Source organism: Hypomesus nipponensis, chromosome 21 (genome assembly GCF_054491055.1).
Source record: "Hypomesus nipponensis isolate SF chromosome 21, ASM5449105v1, whole genome shotgun sequence".
In the NCBI taxonomy this organism is placed as follows: domain Eukaryota; kingdom Metazoa; phylum Chordata; class Actinopteri; order Osmeriformes; family Osmeridae; genus Hypomesus; species Hypomesus nipponensis.
This window is the reverse complement of record NC_140381.1, coordinates 1,677,501-1,692,500: the sequence shown is the minus strand read 5'-3', so window position 1 is coordinate 1,692,500 and position 15,000 is coordinate 1,677,501. Positions and strand designations below refer to the sequence as shown.

At 45.6% G+C, this 15,000-nt stretch overlaps 4 protein-coding genes and 1 pseudogene across 4 annotated transcripts in view; 3 read left to right on the top strand and 2 right to left on the bottom strand.

The window, feature by feature from the left end:
• LOC146237328 (GTPase IMAP family member 9-like) overlaps positions 1-275 on the top strand; it is a gene marked incomplete at its 5' end in the record, with an annotated part of 1,057 nt that extends 782 nt beyond the window's left edge. Inside the window, one exon of the mRNA XM_084685900.1 lies at positions 1-275. This exon is cut by the window's left edge and continues 782 nt beyond it. Within this exon, the coding sequence (XP_084542026.1) occupies positions 1-148 (148 nt within the window).
• Positions 276-653: 378 nt separating this feature from the next.
• Positions 654-1,859, top strand: LOC146237327 (GTPase IMAP family member 4-like; annotated as a pseudogene).
• Positions 1,860-7,158: 5,299 nt separating this feature from the next.
• LOC146237326 (GTPase IMAP family member 9-like) lies at positions 7,159-8,257 on the bottom strand. Its single transcript, XM_084685239.1, has one exon. It carries the CDS (start codon positions 8,100-8,102, stop codon positions 7,410-7,412), a length of 693 nt encoding a protein of 230 aa, XP_084541365.1. The 5' UTR covers positions 8,103-8,257; the 3' UTR covers positions 7,159-7,409.
• Positions 8,258-11,374: 3,117 nt separating this feature from the next.
• On the bottom strand, positions 11,375-13,629 carry rasd2b (RASD family member 2b). Its single transcript, XM_084685211.1, has 2 exons — positions 12,340-13,629; positions 11,375-12,096 (listed from the first exon to the last, which is right to left on the bottom strand). The coding sequence occupies exons 1-2, from the start codon at positions 13,001-13,003 to the stop codon at positions 11,558-11,560; spliced, it is 1,203 nt and encodes a 400-aa protein (XP_084541337.1). The 5' UTR covers positions 13,004-13,629; the 3' UTR covers positions 11,375-11,557.
• A 200-nt stretch (positions 13,630-13,829) lies between these two features.
• The window catches only part of mycbpap (mycbp associated protein), an 11,922-nt gene continuing 10,751 nt past the window's right edge, over positions 13,830-15,000 (top strand). Inside the window, exon 1 of the mRNA XM_084685159.1 lies at positions 13,830-14,182. Coding sequence (XP_084541285.1) covers positions 14,116-14,182 — 67 coding nt within the window. The 5' untranslated portion in view covers positions 13,830-14,115. The remainder of the gene's footprint in view (positions 14,183-15,000) is intronic.

Here is a 15,000-nt window from a genome sequence, read left to right as displayed (position 1 = left end):
CTCGAAAGCTTTGATATTAGCAATAGCAGATTGTGCAGTTCATTATGTAAGTAGATATGGGAAAATTGTTTTTGCGGTGTTAGTGTTTTATTCTGCATTAGAAGCACCGTGGGACGGTCATTTGTCCTCAGTGAAAAAAAGTGTATAAAGACTTTCTCACTCCATCAAATTCCAGGACACTTTTACTACTTGCACCAGGCCTATGCTGTATCACCCAGTATTTTTGTCATTTTCAAATTAACACCGGTAAAAGCTAGTTTAAAACTGTATAGCTCTTGTTTCTGTTGAATTGCTGGTGGCTGTACATTCTGCAATTCTTTCCTGCATGTGCCAGCTTTGATTCAAGTTTAGGAGCCACATCCACACGTGTAATGTGACTCACAAACGCATATTCCTACATTTGTAGAGTTTTTTTATGGACCATGGTAAGCATTTACTAATTATGAACCATTTGTGAATCGTGGTACACATTTGTGGACAATAGTGGCACTAATCTACCTGTGTAGATTATGAATTCTGCCACATTTTCACATCTAATGTTTTAATATGTTTTATTGTTTGTTTAATTACATACTGTGTACTTTCCTGTTTCCTTTTCTGTGTTAATGCAAATGCAACAATGTGGCTAAAGCGGTTTCTGAAAGGTGGTTATTATGCATGAGGACTGTACTTCAATCGCCGCAGGGAGGAAAGGAGAAATTCAAGATAAACAAAAAAACATTAATTTATTTCACTTCATCAGAACCCCAAAATATTTTCTCAAACTAGCTATCATTAAATATCTACAGACATTAACACTGACTACTGACATGTACAAACAGCACAATTTTGTAACACAGTTCATTTGGGTCTCCAACAGTCTCAACTTTAAGAGTCGTTTTGGTGGGAAAGATGGGAGCAGGGAAGAGTTCAACAGGAAACACCATCCTGGGGAGACCTGGGGCCTTTAAAGCTAAACTCTCCGCTAACTCTGTGACTGCAGAGTGTCAGAAGCAGAGTGGGGAGGTGGCTGGGATGAAGATCAATGTGATTGACACTCCAGGGATCGATGATGAGTTATTGTCAAAACAGAGAAGTGGAAGATGTTAAATCTGAGTTAGCTAGGTGTGTAGAGTTGTCCCTCCCAGGACCTCATGCCTTCCTGCTGGTCATCAGTCTGAAGGCCAGAATCACTCAGGAGGAGAGGGACTGTGTGAGGTGGATCCAGGATAACTTTGGAGTTGATGCTGTAGGTTTCACTATCCTGCTGTTCACTCATGGTGACGCTCTAGCTGAAGGACAAACAGTAGAGAGTATTATTCAAGAGAATGAGGATCTCAGAGACCTAGTTAACAGCTGTGGGGGCAGATATCATGTCCTTGATAACAAAGCCAGAGGTAACACCACTCAGGTCCCAGAGCTGCTGGAGAAGATAGAGAGGATGGTGGAGGAGAACAGAGGACAGCACTACACCAACAACATGTACAAGAAGGCTCAGGAGAAGATCTATTGGCAGAAAAGGGAACGAAGGATAGTAACAGGATCAGCTGTAATGGGCGGGGGGAGTGCTGTGGCTGTATCAAGAGCAGTAGGATCAGGGTCTGAAGAAACAGCTTTAGCAGGGGCAGTAGGGGCAGTTGCAGGAGTAGTTGGAGGTTCTCTTTATGTACAAAGCAAACTGAAGGAAAATTGACAACCTCTAAAGATGACTAAAGATATCTAAACCTAAAAAGAAATAAGGAACCTGAATCCAGTCCTCAGGAGGATAACATATTGAAGTTCTGTTCTATGTGTTGTTTTGTTCTTACTTGTATCCTGCTATGCATCTAGTTTGTTAACTTTTTTACTTGATTATTTTTCCTTTTCTTTTTTTTGTCACTCAAGCATGCATCAGTCTTCATAACAATGTGAGCATTTGCAACTGATGTGAGCTAAAAACATAAGTTGTAATATGTTTTTTATGTAGTGTGTAATTTTGTATATGTGTTGACTTCCACTAAAACGAATAAATTAGACAAATTTGTTTACATTCTCAGAATGTGATGTTCAGTGAGAGTCAAGATCTAAGGGAGGGAGAGGGAGAGAGAGACCGAGGAGGGGGGGGGAAAGACAGAGAGGGAGGGAGGGAGAGGGGGGTAAGGAGGGACAGAGAGACAGAGAGAGAGAGAGAGAGAGAGAGAGAGAGAGAGAGAGAGAGAGAGAGAGAGAGAGAGAGGGTGGGGGGGGACCGAGTGGGGAAAGGGAGGAGAGACAGAGAGGGCGGGGGTAGTTAGGGAGGGAGGGAGAGACAGAGAGGGAGGGAGAGGGGGGAGAGACAGAGAGAGAGGGGAAGAGGGAGAGGGGGGAGAGAGACCGAGGGGTGGGGGAGGGAGGGACAGTTTTATTGTTTGCATAGATCTAAGTATGTTCCTCATTCCTCTGTCAGTGAGTTATGTGAGTGACACCCATATTCATAACCCTGATGAGTTGTATCTGACCTCCAGTAACCTCCAGACTGCTGCACTGCATGATACTGTGCTGTTTGATATTATAATCACACAGTTACAGTCCTATGCAAATATAACACACAGTTCAATAGCTAGTACTTTTAGTATAGTTTTATAGCAGACAGTTCAGATCAGTTCAGTCCAAAACTCAACATATGGATTAAAATATGCTCATCCAACATTGTGAGGTTGCTTTAACCTGTAATCACTAGCATCTTATCTTGGTATCACTAATATAGCATCCTCTCCTTTTCTTAAGCATGCATTTCATAATCTGCACCGTTGGTGTTCAAAAGACAGTCTACCTGGCAACAAGTGACACTGCTGTTCTGATTGGAGGAATATACTTAATCAAACCATGGGCTGTCAAGTTATAGTGATAGCATCATCAATTGTGTTGTTAACAACTTGGGGGTAGTCAGGTGGCTGAGCGGTTATGCAATTGGGCTAGCAATCAGAAGGTTGGCGGTTTGATTCCCGGCCATGCCAAATGATGTTGTGTTGTTGGGCAAGGCACTTCACCCTACTTGCCTCGAGGGAATGTCCCTGTACTTACTATAAGTCGCTCTGGATAAGAGCGTCTACTAAATGACTAAATGTAAATGTAACATTATGTTCTGTAGATAAAGGATCAAAAAAACATTGAAGAGTTTTGAGAACTGATGACAACTAATCTGTATCTCTTATGTTGTTTAAAGTTACATATTGACAGGTAAGGCTCAATACTAGAATCTTCCTGTTTGGAAATGTAGAATCTGTTTACAAACACTGTATCTATCCAACACATCCAATAAGTTTGATCAGACGGATTCACTCTGCTTGTTCTTCTGTGGCCAGACTGCGTTTAAATCATCACATACTATTATACAGTACTAAAGTGTAAATCAGAGAGTATCATTGCGTATTATAGTATTACAGAAAAGCACACAGTATCATAAAGTATAAGATTGTAGAGTATCATAAAGTTAAAAAATACACAAGAGACTGAGTCTTTTAACCCTTTATTGACCCAACCCACACTTAAAAGTATAGAATCTGTCCAATTCAGAATTCATATCTCTTATTACATCAGGTGCTCTTTACATTACATTTACATTTATTCATTTAGCAGACGCTTTTATCCAAAGCGACTTCCAAGAGAGAGCTTTACAAAGTGCATATGTCACTATGTATGTGATAATAACAACAAGATAGCCCCATAGCATTGCGGGTAGCCAAAAACAAGAAGTACATATTGTGAACAACCAAAAAATAAGTGCTAAAGGGAAGAAACCATAAGAGCATGTAGTTAAGCAAGTTACAATTAAACAACATTAATCTCTAAGTGCAAGTGTACCTGTAGGAAAGCAATAAAAATAGGATTAATTAAAATAGAATACAACAGTTTAAATCAGCTACCACTAACCAACAAGAGCAACAGTCTAAGCAAGTCATTCTGATCCTTGAGGAAACTAGCATTGGGTTGAGCAAACCATTCCTAAGTACCGTTGTACTCCCGGAACAAGTGCGTCTTGAGCCTTTTCTTGAAGGTGGAGAGACAGTCTGTGTCTCTGATGGAGTTGGGGAGTTGATTCCACCACTGGGGGACCAGGCAGGAGAAGAGCTTGTGTTGGGACCGGGCGGTCTTGAGCGGTGGGACCACCAGGCGGTTGTCTGAAGAAGACCGTAGGTGACGGGTGGGGGTGTAAGGCTGCAGGAGAGACTTGATGTAGTCAGGTGCAGTCCCGTTCACTGTTCGGAAGGTCAGTACCAGGGTCTTGAATCTGATGCGGGCCATTAAGGGTAGCCAGTGGAGGGAGATGAGGAGCGGGGTGACGTGGGAGCGCCTGGGTAGATTGTAGACCAGGCGGGCCGCTGCGTTCTGAATCCTCTGAAGAGGGCGGGTTGCGCATGCTGGGAGACTGGCGAGCAGTGAGTTGCAGTAGTCCAACTTGGAGAGGACCAGTGCTTGGACAAGCAGCTGGGTGGAGTGCTCAGACAGGTATCTCCTGATCTTCCGGATGTTGTAGAGGGTGAATCTACACGAACGGGAGACCGCAGCAATGCCGGGCGTTACATCACTCTGACAGGTGAATGAGGAAACATTTCATGAATTCTCTGCCAACGTTCCTGACGTTGGTTCTTCCACTCATGTACCTATCTCTGTCTCTCTCTACCTCTCTCTCTTTCTACTCTGTCTCTCTGGGGGGGGGGGGTGTAGGAGCTACTTACTCCTACAAACATGAAAACCTTCTCCGTTGAGTGTGCAAAGTACCACCAGACAAAGTCTTCTACACTTTTGACCCCTAGTCCATCACCACCAGTAAATAGTACGATGGTATACTGCGCTGCTTTCTGGACAAAGTTGTCCTCGATCCATTTCACTGCATTTCTCTCCTCTGGTGTGAACCTGGTTAGATTGATCACAATCAAACTTGGTTTTCAATTGATTGTTGACAAACATTGTATGACCACATACTATGCTGAAGCAACACTTCTGTAAATATTCCTCGTTGCGTAATGATGGCAACCATTTACAAAATGTGACTAGACTTCACTGCATGAACTAACCTGTGTAACTTCACAGGTCATCACCACACGGTTCTGACCATCAATAGATCATCATTGTATCATCACCCATGATACAGTCAGGAGAGAGATGGGACTTTATTAATCAGAACTGTCTCTTGTTTGTATGATCAATGTCTTGTCGATTCCAGGAAATCATCTGCTAAAAGGATAAAAGGAGGAGTTAAGGAGACATAATGAGAGGTAAGTACAGTTCTGGAGGAACATGATTGAGGGTTGGCAGAGATCATGTTCCTCATTCTTGATTGAGTGAGTTATGGGAGTGATTAACTCTGATGAAAGAGGAGGGGGAGAGGGAGAGCAATAGAAGAAAGAGAGAGAGAGAGAAGAGAGAGAGAGACAGAGAGAGAGAGAGAGAGAGAGAGGGAGGGAGAATAGAAAGAGAGAGAGATAAAGGTACATGAGTGGAAGAACCAGCCTCAGGAACGTTGGCTGAGAATTCATGAAATGTTTCCTCATTCACCTGTCAGTGTGTGAGGTGAATAACGACCTCTCATTAACCCTGGCGAGTCCGTTCTTGTGGAACCTTCTCCATCCTCTGTGATGATCCGTTGTTTCAAACAAACCATCACTATGACAACCGAACCGTCCACGTTATTGACACCCCGGGGGTCTTCGTCTCGGAGGTGATGTCAGCTCAGCTGAAGGCGGAGATGGAGGAGTGTGTGTATCTGTCCTCCCCTGGTCCTCATGTGTTCCTGCTGGAAGAGAGGAACGCCACCTAGTGGATCCAGGAGAACTTTGGAGAAGAAGCTTTAAAATACACCTGGATACTTTTCACCGGGATCGACGATCTCAAGGGAATGGAGCTTGAAGATTTCTTAAAGAAAAGCCCTGCCCTCGAGGAAGTTGTCAGGAGTTGTGCTACCCCCTCGCTCTTTTTGTGACTCCTCTCCCATCCTCTCTACCCCTTCAGTTCTCTTTACCCTCCCATCCCTAGAAGCAAGGAGAGAGAGAGAGAGAAAGAGCAAGCGAAAGAGTCAAAGAAATGAAGGTGGGAGAGAGAGAATGGTAGAGAAAGAACGAGAGGGAGAGAGCCGGAGGGAGGGAGTGAGGAATATAGAGAGAACGTGAGCGGGGGAGCCACAAAGAGAGAGAGAAGCAGGGAGGGATTGTGAGAGAAGGAGAGAAAGAGAGTGAGAGGATAAGAGAGAGAGAGAGAGACTGAGAGAGAGAGAGAGAGAGAGAGAGAGAGAGAGAGAGAGAGAGAGAGAGAGAGAGAGAGGGAGGGAGAGATACGAAGAGTGAAAAAACAGACAATAAGAGGGAGGAGGGAAGAATCCCGGTAACAGTCATTCTGAACCCTCCCTCCCTTCTTATCCTCTCTTCCTCATCCTTCTTTCTTTGGTCCTGTTCTCTCTTCCTCCTCTCCTCCTTCCACATCCTTCTCTGAGCCACCCCATACATCTCATTGGTGTAATTTCTGCCCCTGTAACTCTGATATCTAATGTTAGTCCGTCTTTTATAGTTCTTCCTTTTTCCTCACATCTTTCTCTGCCTCCCTCCCTCTCTTTCTTCCTCCTGCATCCATCCCTCCCTCTCTTTCTCTATGTTCCTCCTCCATCCCTCCCTCTCTCCCTCTCTCTCTCTGTTCCTCCTCCCTCTCTCCTCTGTTTCTTCACTGTCTCTACAGGTGCCAGAGTAACAGGTGTTTCCTCACTGTCTCTACAGGTGCCAGAGTAACAGGTGTTTCCTCACTGTCTCTACAGTGTAACAGACGTAGCCACACCCCCATCAGAGATACAATTGACCAACGTTTGCCCGTCACTGGGATCAAACCCGCCACCTCCGACATCCCAAGCTCGGCCCCTAACAGCTGCTAGCTTCCAGCTACGCAAACGAAAAGATAGCTATTTCCTGGTGCGGGTGACCTGTATACATAGCTGAGGATGAGTTTAACTGATCTACACCGGCTATACCAGCCTATTGATCATGTGACAGTGCCACGCCTACCTCACCTTTCCAAGGAAACAAAACTCGATATTTGCCCCTACAGTTGTTAACTTACAGTACAAGGGCACAATTTTATCAATACAAAAAGCATTATAGAATATTACTTTCATAAAGTATCAGATAATTAAGTATAATGAACTTCAAAGATACACAAGAGAACAAGAATGTCTTTTAACTCTTTATTGACCCAACCCACACGTAGAAACATATAATCTGTCCAATACAGAATGAATATCACATATTATATCAGGTGGCCTTTTCTCCCATATATAGATATATATACATATATATACTATATAGACTATATAATCTATACCACACAGGTAAAACCACATATAAACACACACCCAGCTACATAAACTTTTGTCAATAGAAAAAATAGATAACATAATCAACAGAAACCTAAACCCGTCTGGGTTTTTTTTAGTAAAATGTTTTAACATGTTCTTTGAAATTAGAGTATTTTTCAACTAATTTACATGCTCCCCCCTGCCACAGAGACGCGCCCGCTGCACTTATGACTGGAGAACCAAAGACAATCCCCACCACCACAATCACCCCCCCAGCATACTCAGTTATCAAACAGTAGTTCCCTTCCTCCCACATCCTTCTCTGGGCCTCCTCATACATCTCGTTGGTGTAGTGTTCTCCCCCGTTGAACTCCACCATCTTCTCAATCTTCTCCAGCAGCTCAGTGACCTGGGTACGGTCCACCTTCTCCTGGTTGTTGAAGACGTGGTAGCGCCGTCCAAAGTTTAACACCAGTCTACGCAGGTCGGTACTTTCCTTGATAAGCTCCTTCATGGTCTTATTTGTCAGCTGGTCTGCGTGGGTGAACAGAACCACGGTGTACATGTTTGAATCCTCTCCAAAGTTCTTCTGGATCCATTTGACGGTGTTCTTCTCCTCCTCAGTGAACCTCCCTATTCTAATAACCAGCAGGAAGGCGTGGGGTCCTGGGACTGACATGTTGACACACTCCTCGATGTGTCTCTTCACTTCTGCCTCGGGCATGTTGGTGTCAAAGAGTCCTGGACTGTCAATGACCTGTATCGTTCTCCCTGCTACTACAGCCTGGTGTTTCTGACAGCTACTGGTCACTGATTCAGCTGACATGCCCTCTTTAAAGACTTCCTGCCCCAGGATGGTGTTTCCTGTTGCACTCTTCCCTGATCCTGTCTTCCCCACCAGAACAATCCTCAGATCAGAAGACTCTGGAAGGAGTCAAGAGGGGCAGTTAACATGGTCGCCTTTTAAAGAAGACAAACACTACATAACTAGCCTGGCTGCCAGACCAATTTAGCCCCGCCCACAAAAAATGTGGTCGGGAAGTTGGGTCTGGAGGGGCTCGTATTGGGGACAAACTATTATAAGACCAGGATCTGGGCGGACCAATGAAATTGCCAGGGCAGGCTTTATACGATGATGGACAGATGATCAACAGTAAAGTAATCAACAATGTCATGAAAGAGCGCTTGGGTTGAATTAATTTTCAACAAACAACATATTACATTGCTTTGATTGGTTCAAAGTCTATCCAATTGAGCGAAGAGGCATTTGTTTTATGAGTTCGGTTGAAACACGCCCCATAGTCACAGCCCAACGGAAAATTATCAGACTCATATTCTGACTAGAATTATGAGTATGACAACGTCAGGCTACTACATAACATGTTTGTGTGTGAATGTGTTTGTCTAGGTGTGTGTGTGTGTGCGTGTGTTTGTTTGCGTGTGTGTGTCTGTCTGTGTGTGTGCTTTCCTTACTGTGGCACAAAGCAGCATGATATATGACACACATGGTGAATAGGAACAGGATCCAGCAAGCCCCGCCTCCAGCCATCATAACAGGTTGCAGCCACCAATCAAATGTCTAGAGAGGTCACATGATCAGAGACGCTGCAGACTAGCTCCATCCAGAATTAATAAAACCTTGATAATAAACAATTAAGCTATAAATACACTCTCATTTAATAAATATAAATGCAGGTTTCATTTGAAAATAATAGAAGAGGATGCTCAATCTCAACAATATGCTGTTGTTTAAATGTTGGCACAGATTATATAATGTATAGATAGTCTTCAGTAAGTGGAGATCTTATTTTACGTTTGTCTCGATAACTTAAAACTTTAACTGTCTTACATCATGTGTAAACTAGACTGTAAAAACTTCTTAATTAATTTGCAGTGAAAGTTAGGTTAGATTATACAGTGCCCTTGACGACACTTCCAGTGTTCAGGACAGGGCATGGAGCGGTACTTTTAGACACACAGAAGTAATGTACGCTTTATATACACAAAGACAAGTTACTCACATTCCTTGTCTGATCGTCGTGTATCCGGTTCTCTGCTGTGTGAGTGAATAAGACGAGGTGTTGCACATTTATTTGGGACTAAGTTTCATTTCTGGTGCAAAAGAAGCGGTTGCTACGCAAGCAAACAACGTTGATTGATAAAATGGTGCCATCTTGTGTTGACTTTGATAACTGTGTCTCTGTGTCTACTAAAAAGCAGAATGCATAGAACAACGATGTAAACATGTGGGACTCAAAGTGAGAGTGTAGAATGATACCAGAGGATCAAGGACCAAACAAATGTCCTTGCAAAATTCTGTGCACAATTGTGTGCACAATTATAACATTATGTAGGAACGTTCTATATTGTTAATACTCTGCAAGAACAACATGATGACTCATGACAGGACAGTACAACAAAACAACAACAACATCATCTGAATAATATTGTTTTTCCACGATGCTCTGTGATACAACATTCCCCTCACCACCTGCTACCTCTCACCCTCTCTCTCTCTCTCTCTCTTCATCCCTCCCTCCTTCTCCTCCCAGTCCCCCCTTTTCCGCTCGATCCTTGCGTGCTCTCTCCCCTGTTTCTCTAATCTCTCCTCTGGGATCCATCCAGCGTGAATGAGGAGAAGGGCAGGCTGATTGGAGTGGAGACTGACATACTGACGTCTCTTTCTCCTGCTCTTTCTATCTCTCTCTTTCTCACCTGGCCTTGCGTGCCAAGCAGCAGCCTGTTTTCTCTCTCCCATCCTCCTCCATCACCTCCTCCATTCTTCCCTCATCACAACACTCCTCTTTCTCTCCCTCTCTCTCCCTTCCTCTCTCTCTCTCCCTTCCTCTCTCTCTCTCTCTCTCTCCCTCCCTCCCTCTCTCTCTCTCTCTCTCTCTCTCTCTCTCTCTCTCTCTCTCTCTCTCTCTCTCTCTCTCTCTCTCTCTCTCTCTCTCTCTCTCTCTCTCTGTCTCTCTCTCTCCCTCTCTCTCTCTGTCTGTCTCTCTCTCCCTCCTCTCTCTCTCTCCCCTTCCATTGCCTCCTCCTCTCAGTGGGTGCTCCATCTCTCTCTGACCCTGAAAGACAGACGTCAACTGTGTAGCTCCGTATCCACGACTACATCTCCGTATCCATGACTACACCTCAGGATTCACACAAGATGGTGTCTCTGGACCCCCCCCCACATACACCTTTACACACACACACACCTCACTTTCTTTACACACACTCACAAACCTCAAGGCCTTTACACACACTCTCCCCCCCCCTCTCTCTGATAGCAGACATGTGCTGGCACATGCACACCTAGGGCCCAGGGCAGAACATACCACACTTGGAGCTCCTTACAGATGCAACACACACACAGACACACACAGACACACAGACACACACACACACAACTAGGCCAGGTCCAGCCCTGATGCACTGTGTTGAGACATGAGTCATGGTTGACTTCCTCACCTCTAGTTAACCTTTTTTCCTTTTACACACACACACACACACACACACAGACCCACATGCAGCGGGATGCTGGTGGGCTGGATGGACATGCACAAACACACGCACACATACACACACACTTACATACATGCACAAACACACACAGATTAACAGATGCAGCTGAAGAAAGAGGGATGTTGTGTGTGGGCCAGCCAGACACTGATGGCAATCACGACTTCACTTCAGACAACGCTGCCTTCCTGTCTATTCTCTCACAACACACACAGTCACACACACAAGCACACACACACACACACAGTCTAACACACATACACTCTCGTTCACAGAATCGCACACAGACACACATTCTTTGACATTGTGAATTGTAAAGCGTGTTGTGTAACAGAGTTGAAAGGCTATAACTAAACACCCACACTCTCTCTCTTCCACTCTAACACACACACACACACACACACACACACACAACCATACATACTCACCAACTCGCTGTATCTTTTGCTACTCACCTGAATGGGGAACATACATGCATGTACACACAAAATCCCACACATTTAGAATCAAATGATAATATATGTCTCAAGATTAACAGCAACATCATGTAAATATATAAAAGTGTTTTATTTCGAAACTTTAATTGGACATCTGTACAAGATAAACATTATTACTCAATCCACATTGGTTATTTGCTAAACACGCTTCTTAAGAATCGAGTGCACCAACATCACTCACAACTCGCCTAAATGAGCCAATCTGTCCGAAAACACTACAGCCTTCAGCGCTTCAATCATTAGCCTACAGTTTCCATCAAGATGTTTTAGTGATTCATTGAATTTGACACTTTTCCAGCGGCCCGCTAGTCTTCCTGTCCAAGCTGGGGCCGAGAACTTTCCGTAGATCGGTGTTAAAACTCGGCCTCCGCGCCAGCGGATACAGCGCCCCGCACGGAACCTCAGAACCGGAGGCCTGGCTCTCTCTGTCGGTCATCCCACCAGTCCTTATCGCTTGGTACGACCGGATGGAGACTTTACGGTGCTGTGATGGTCCGGTTTCTGTAGGCAACCCGCCTTTCTTAGCCAGGGTCTCGAATACGTCCTCCAGATTAGTGCTGTCTTTAGCGGATGTCTCGAAGTAGGCGCAGGTCTCACCGAAAACGTCTAGCACCTCCGCCCGGGATACGAGCCTCTCTGCCGGGGGCAGGTCCACCTTGTTAGCGCAGATCACCATGGGCACGCGCGCTGTCTGACCCGGTACAGCTGACTTGAGGAGCTTGGTTTTGGCCACGACGATCTCCTCGCGAAGGGCGCACACCTCTTCGAAGGAGCTCCGGTCGTCCAGACTGAAGACGAGCAGAAATATGTCACCTGTGGAGCGCGAGGAGAGACGAAAACGTGAGCGTTCAGTAATTCCACAATCTGGACAGCTGTTTTTACGCGTGTTCCCTTTTAAAATAACGAATTTGCTCATTCCTATTAAACTGATAAGCTATCATTAGAATATACGAGCTGCACGGCAAAATCAAATAAACTAGGCAATAAATAAAAAAGATAGCCATACAACATACAACAAAACACGATTCCTTTTAAGTTTTCCTCCCCGTTACGCACCGGTAAGGATGGAAAGTCTCCGCTTGGCGGGGAAGCTCCTCTCCCCGGACGCGTCCAGGACGTCGATCTGGTAAGTCTCTCCGCGGATGTGGAAGAGTTTCCGGAGGAAGTCTTCCGAGGTGGGCTCGTACTCCTCGGCAAAGCCGTCCCGGAGGTACCGGCGAAGAATAGAAGTCTTACCGACCCGAGGTGCTCCAAGAACCACCATCCGTTTAGAGTTCTGTGGCTTGGTGGAGCAAGGCAACTCCCGGCGCTGTCCCTGTCCGAGTTCACGCAGCCTGGTCTGGCCCTGAAGCACCAGAGCGGTGAGCTGGTCCAGCGGGGACTTCTTGCACGGATGCCCGCCGGAGGTGTTCAGTTGGCGGCTGCCTGAGCTTGAAGACAACGTCACCCTCGCCTTCTTCTCCTGGTGCTTCCACTGAGAAGTTGCCATCTTGAGGAGCCCCATGCCGGTTTTCAACCCAGAGGAGCTTAGATGCTGGGTGGCGCTTTGATAGGCTAGCAGGACCTTACCGGAGGGGCCAGACGGTCTAGTCCCAGGAAATGGAGACCCGACTAGTGGGCAACCGACCTGGTGGGCTGAAGGTGTGGTACTGGGGTGTTTAATGGCGGAGGGGTTCCCGGTAACCTCCATGTAGTGGTGAGGGTCGGACGTGAGGGTCATGTGAAATCCAAGCGGACTACCTTGTTGCTCTGTGGACCAGTGAGCTGCCCAGGGGAGCGGACACTCTACATGCACCGATTCGGTTGTGTCGCGCGCCTTCAGGCTGTTGGTGGTTTGACAATCAGAGGCTGCTCTCGCTGCTTTTATACCCACGCGCACAGCTAGTTCACGTCACGACTGGGAATCTGATCTGGCGTGTGTGCCAAAGAACCGTTTACCGAGCGCTGAGTGGCAAGAGCGGAAAGCCCGTCGTGTTCTCAAGGAGAACAGCGAGTTTCCAGTGAAACTGGAACATAGAGGCTGTGCGCGCGCTTGTGCCAAGTCCAACGGGCGGGTGTTATCTACTCATTTATTTTTTCGTCAACTAACTAACCCATCAACAATGATAGAATTTGATTTTCGAAATAATTAGCTATCATATATCATGAAAACAATAACAGCCTAATATTTAGGAAGTTCAAGAAGACTTCTAAGAACACGTGAACTCAGTTAGGCTATAGGCTAATATGATATCATGGAGCCTACATTTCCAGACAGACATGCTGTAGAAAATGACAATAAATTAAGGAGACAAAACATGAAATGTTTGGCTAACTCCAGCATTTTGTCTCTATAGCAGGTAGACAGCCTCCATGAAACACGGTGACTAATTATTGAATCCGTGTTGTTTATCACCGTACATATTTCACACCATTAGGCCTACTAGACAATAAAAAAATGAATAAATAAAAATATTTCTGTTTGGCATCACTTTCACCCAAGGGTGTCCGTTTCTCATTTTGTGTTGGCCGACACGAAACTCCTTCTGCCGTTTGTGTGTGTTGCCATGGCTACAGCCAGACACTACGCCATGCCAGAGTTTGCAGCTAGCTCGCTAGCATGTAAACTGGACAGGAATGGTGAAGTCTTGCCAAAAAGTAGTGATAGGTAGATTTTTTTATTTGGATGGTACTTAAATAAGACTACTAAAAACGGGTTTATTACTAAACCAGCTAATTGTTTTCTTACTAGTTTTGTCGTCACCGAATCCACTGTTCAGCTGAGTAGCTGTTATCCACCTCTAGCTTGTTGTTTTTGTGAAGAGGCCCAACAAAATCTTCATCATAGCAAACATGGCAAGTCTAAGTAAATCCCAAGGCAAGACTGCAAAAAAGGAGGCGAGGCCCCGAAGCCCTCCAGGTACGTGTGTAACTATCTAGCAGAGAAAACCAATTACTCTCCATACTTCCATACTCTCTCTCTCTCTCTCTCTCTCTCTCTCTCTCTCTCTCTCTCTCTCTCTCTCTCTCTCTCTCTCTCTCTCTCTCTCTCTCTCTCTCTCTCTCTCTCTCTCTCTCATCAAGGCTGCTGTCCTGTCATGTTTCCCAGAACATACACACTCTGAACAGACGGGGGAACAGGAGGAAGGAGAGAAGGAAGGAGGGAATGAAGGAGGGTAGGAGGGAGGGAGGGTAGAGAGGAGAGGGGGAGGGAAGGAGAAAAAAGCGAAAGTCGGAGGATGAGGGATTTTTGGTGGTCATGGTAACAGCATACAGGCACTGTTGGAGAGACAAGTAGAATTGCATAAGGGTGCCAGTGATCCAGGTCCCAGTGTGTGTGTGTGAAGTGTGTGTGTGTTTGTGCGCGTGGGTGTGATTTATTCAGCTACGCTTCTTCTCTGGTGGTCAGCAGGTCAGAGAGTGATGCAACATGACTCATTACTTGTCACTGCTGAGTGTGTGTGTGTAAATTTCAGCAATGCAGAGTATGTGAGTTTGTGAGAACATTTGAGATGCTTTTGTGAAAGTAGATGAGGGTCAGTTTGTTCTTATTGCTCTCCTCCGCTTTCTCTTCTTCCTATCCCATCATCTTTCTCCTTTCCTCTCTCCCCTCCTCTCTCCCATGCTCCTCCCCTTCTGCCATCCCTCCCCTGCTCCTCCCTCCCCTCCAACTCTCCTCTCTCCCCCCTCCCTCCCCTCCCCTCTCCTCTCCTCTCCTCTCCTCTCCTCTCCTCTCCT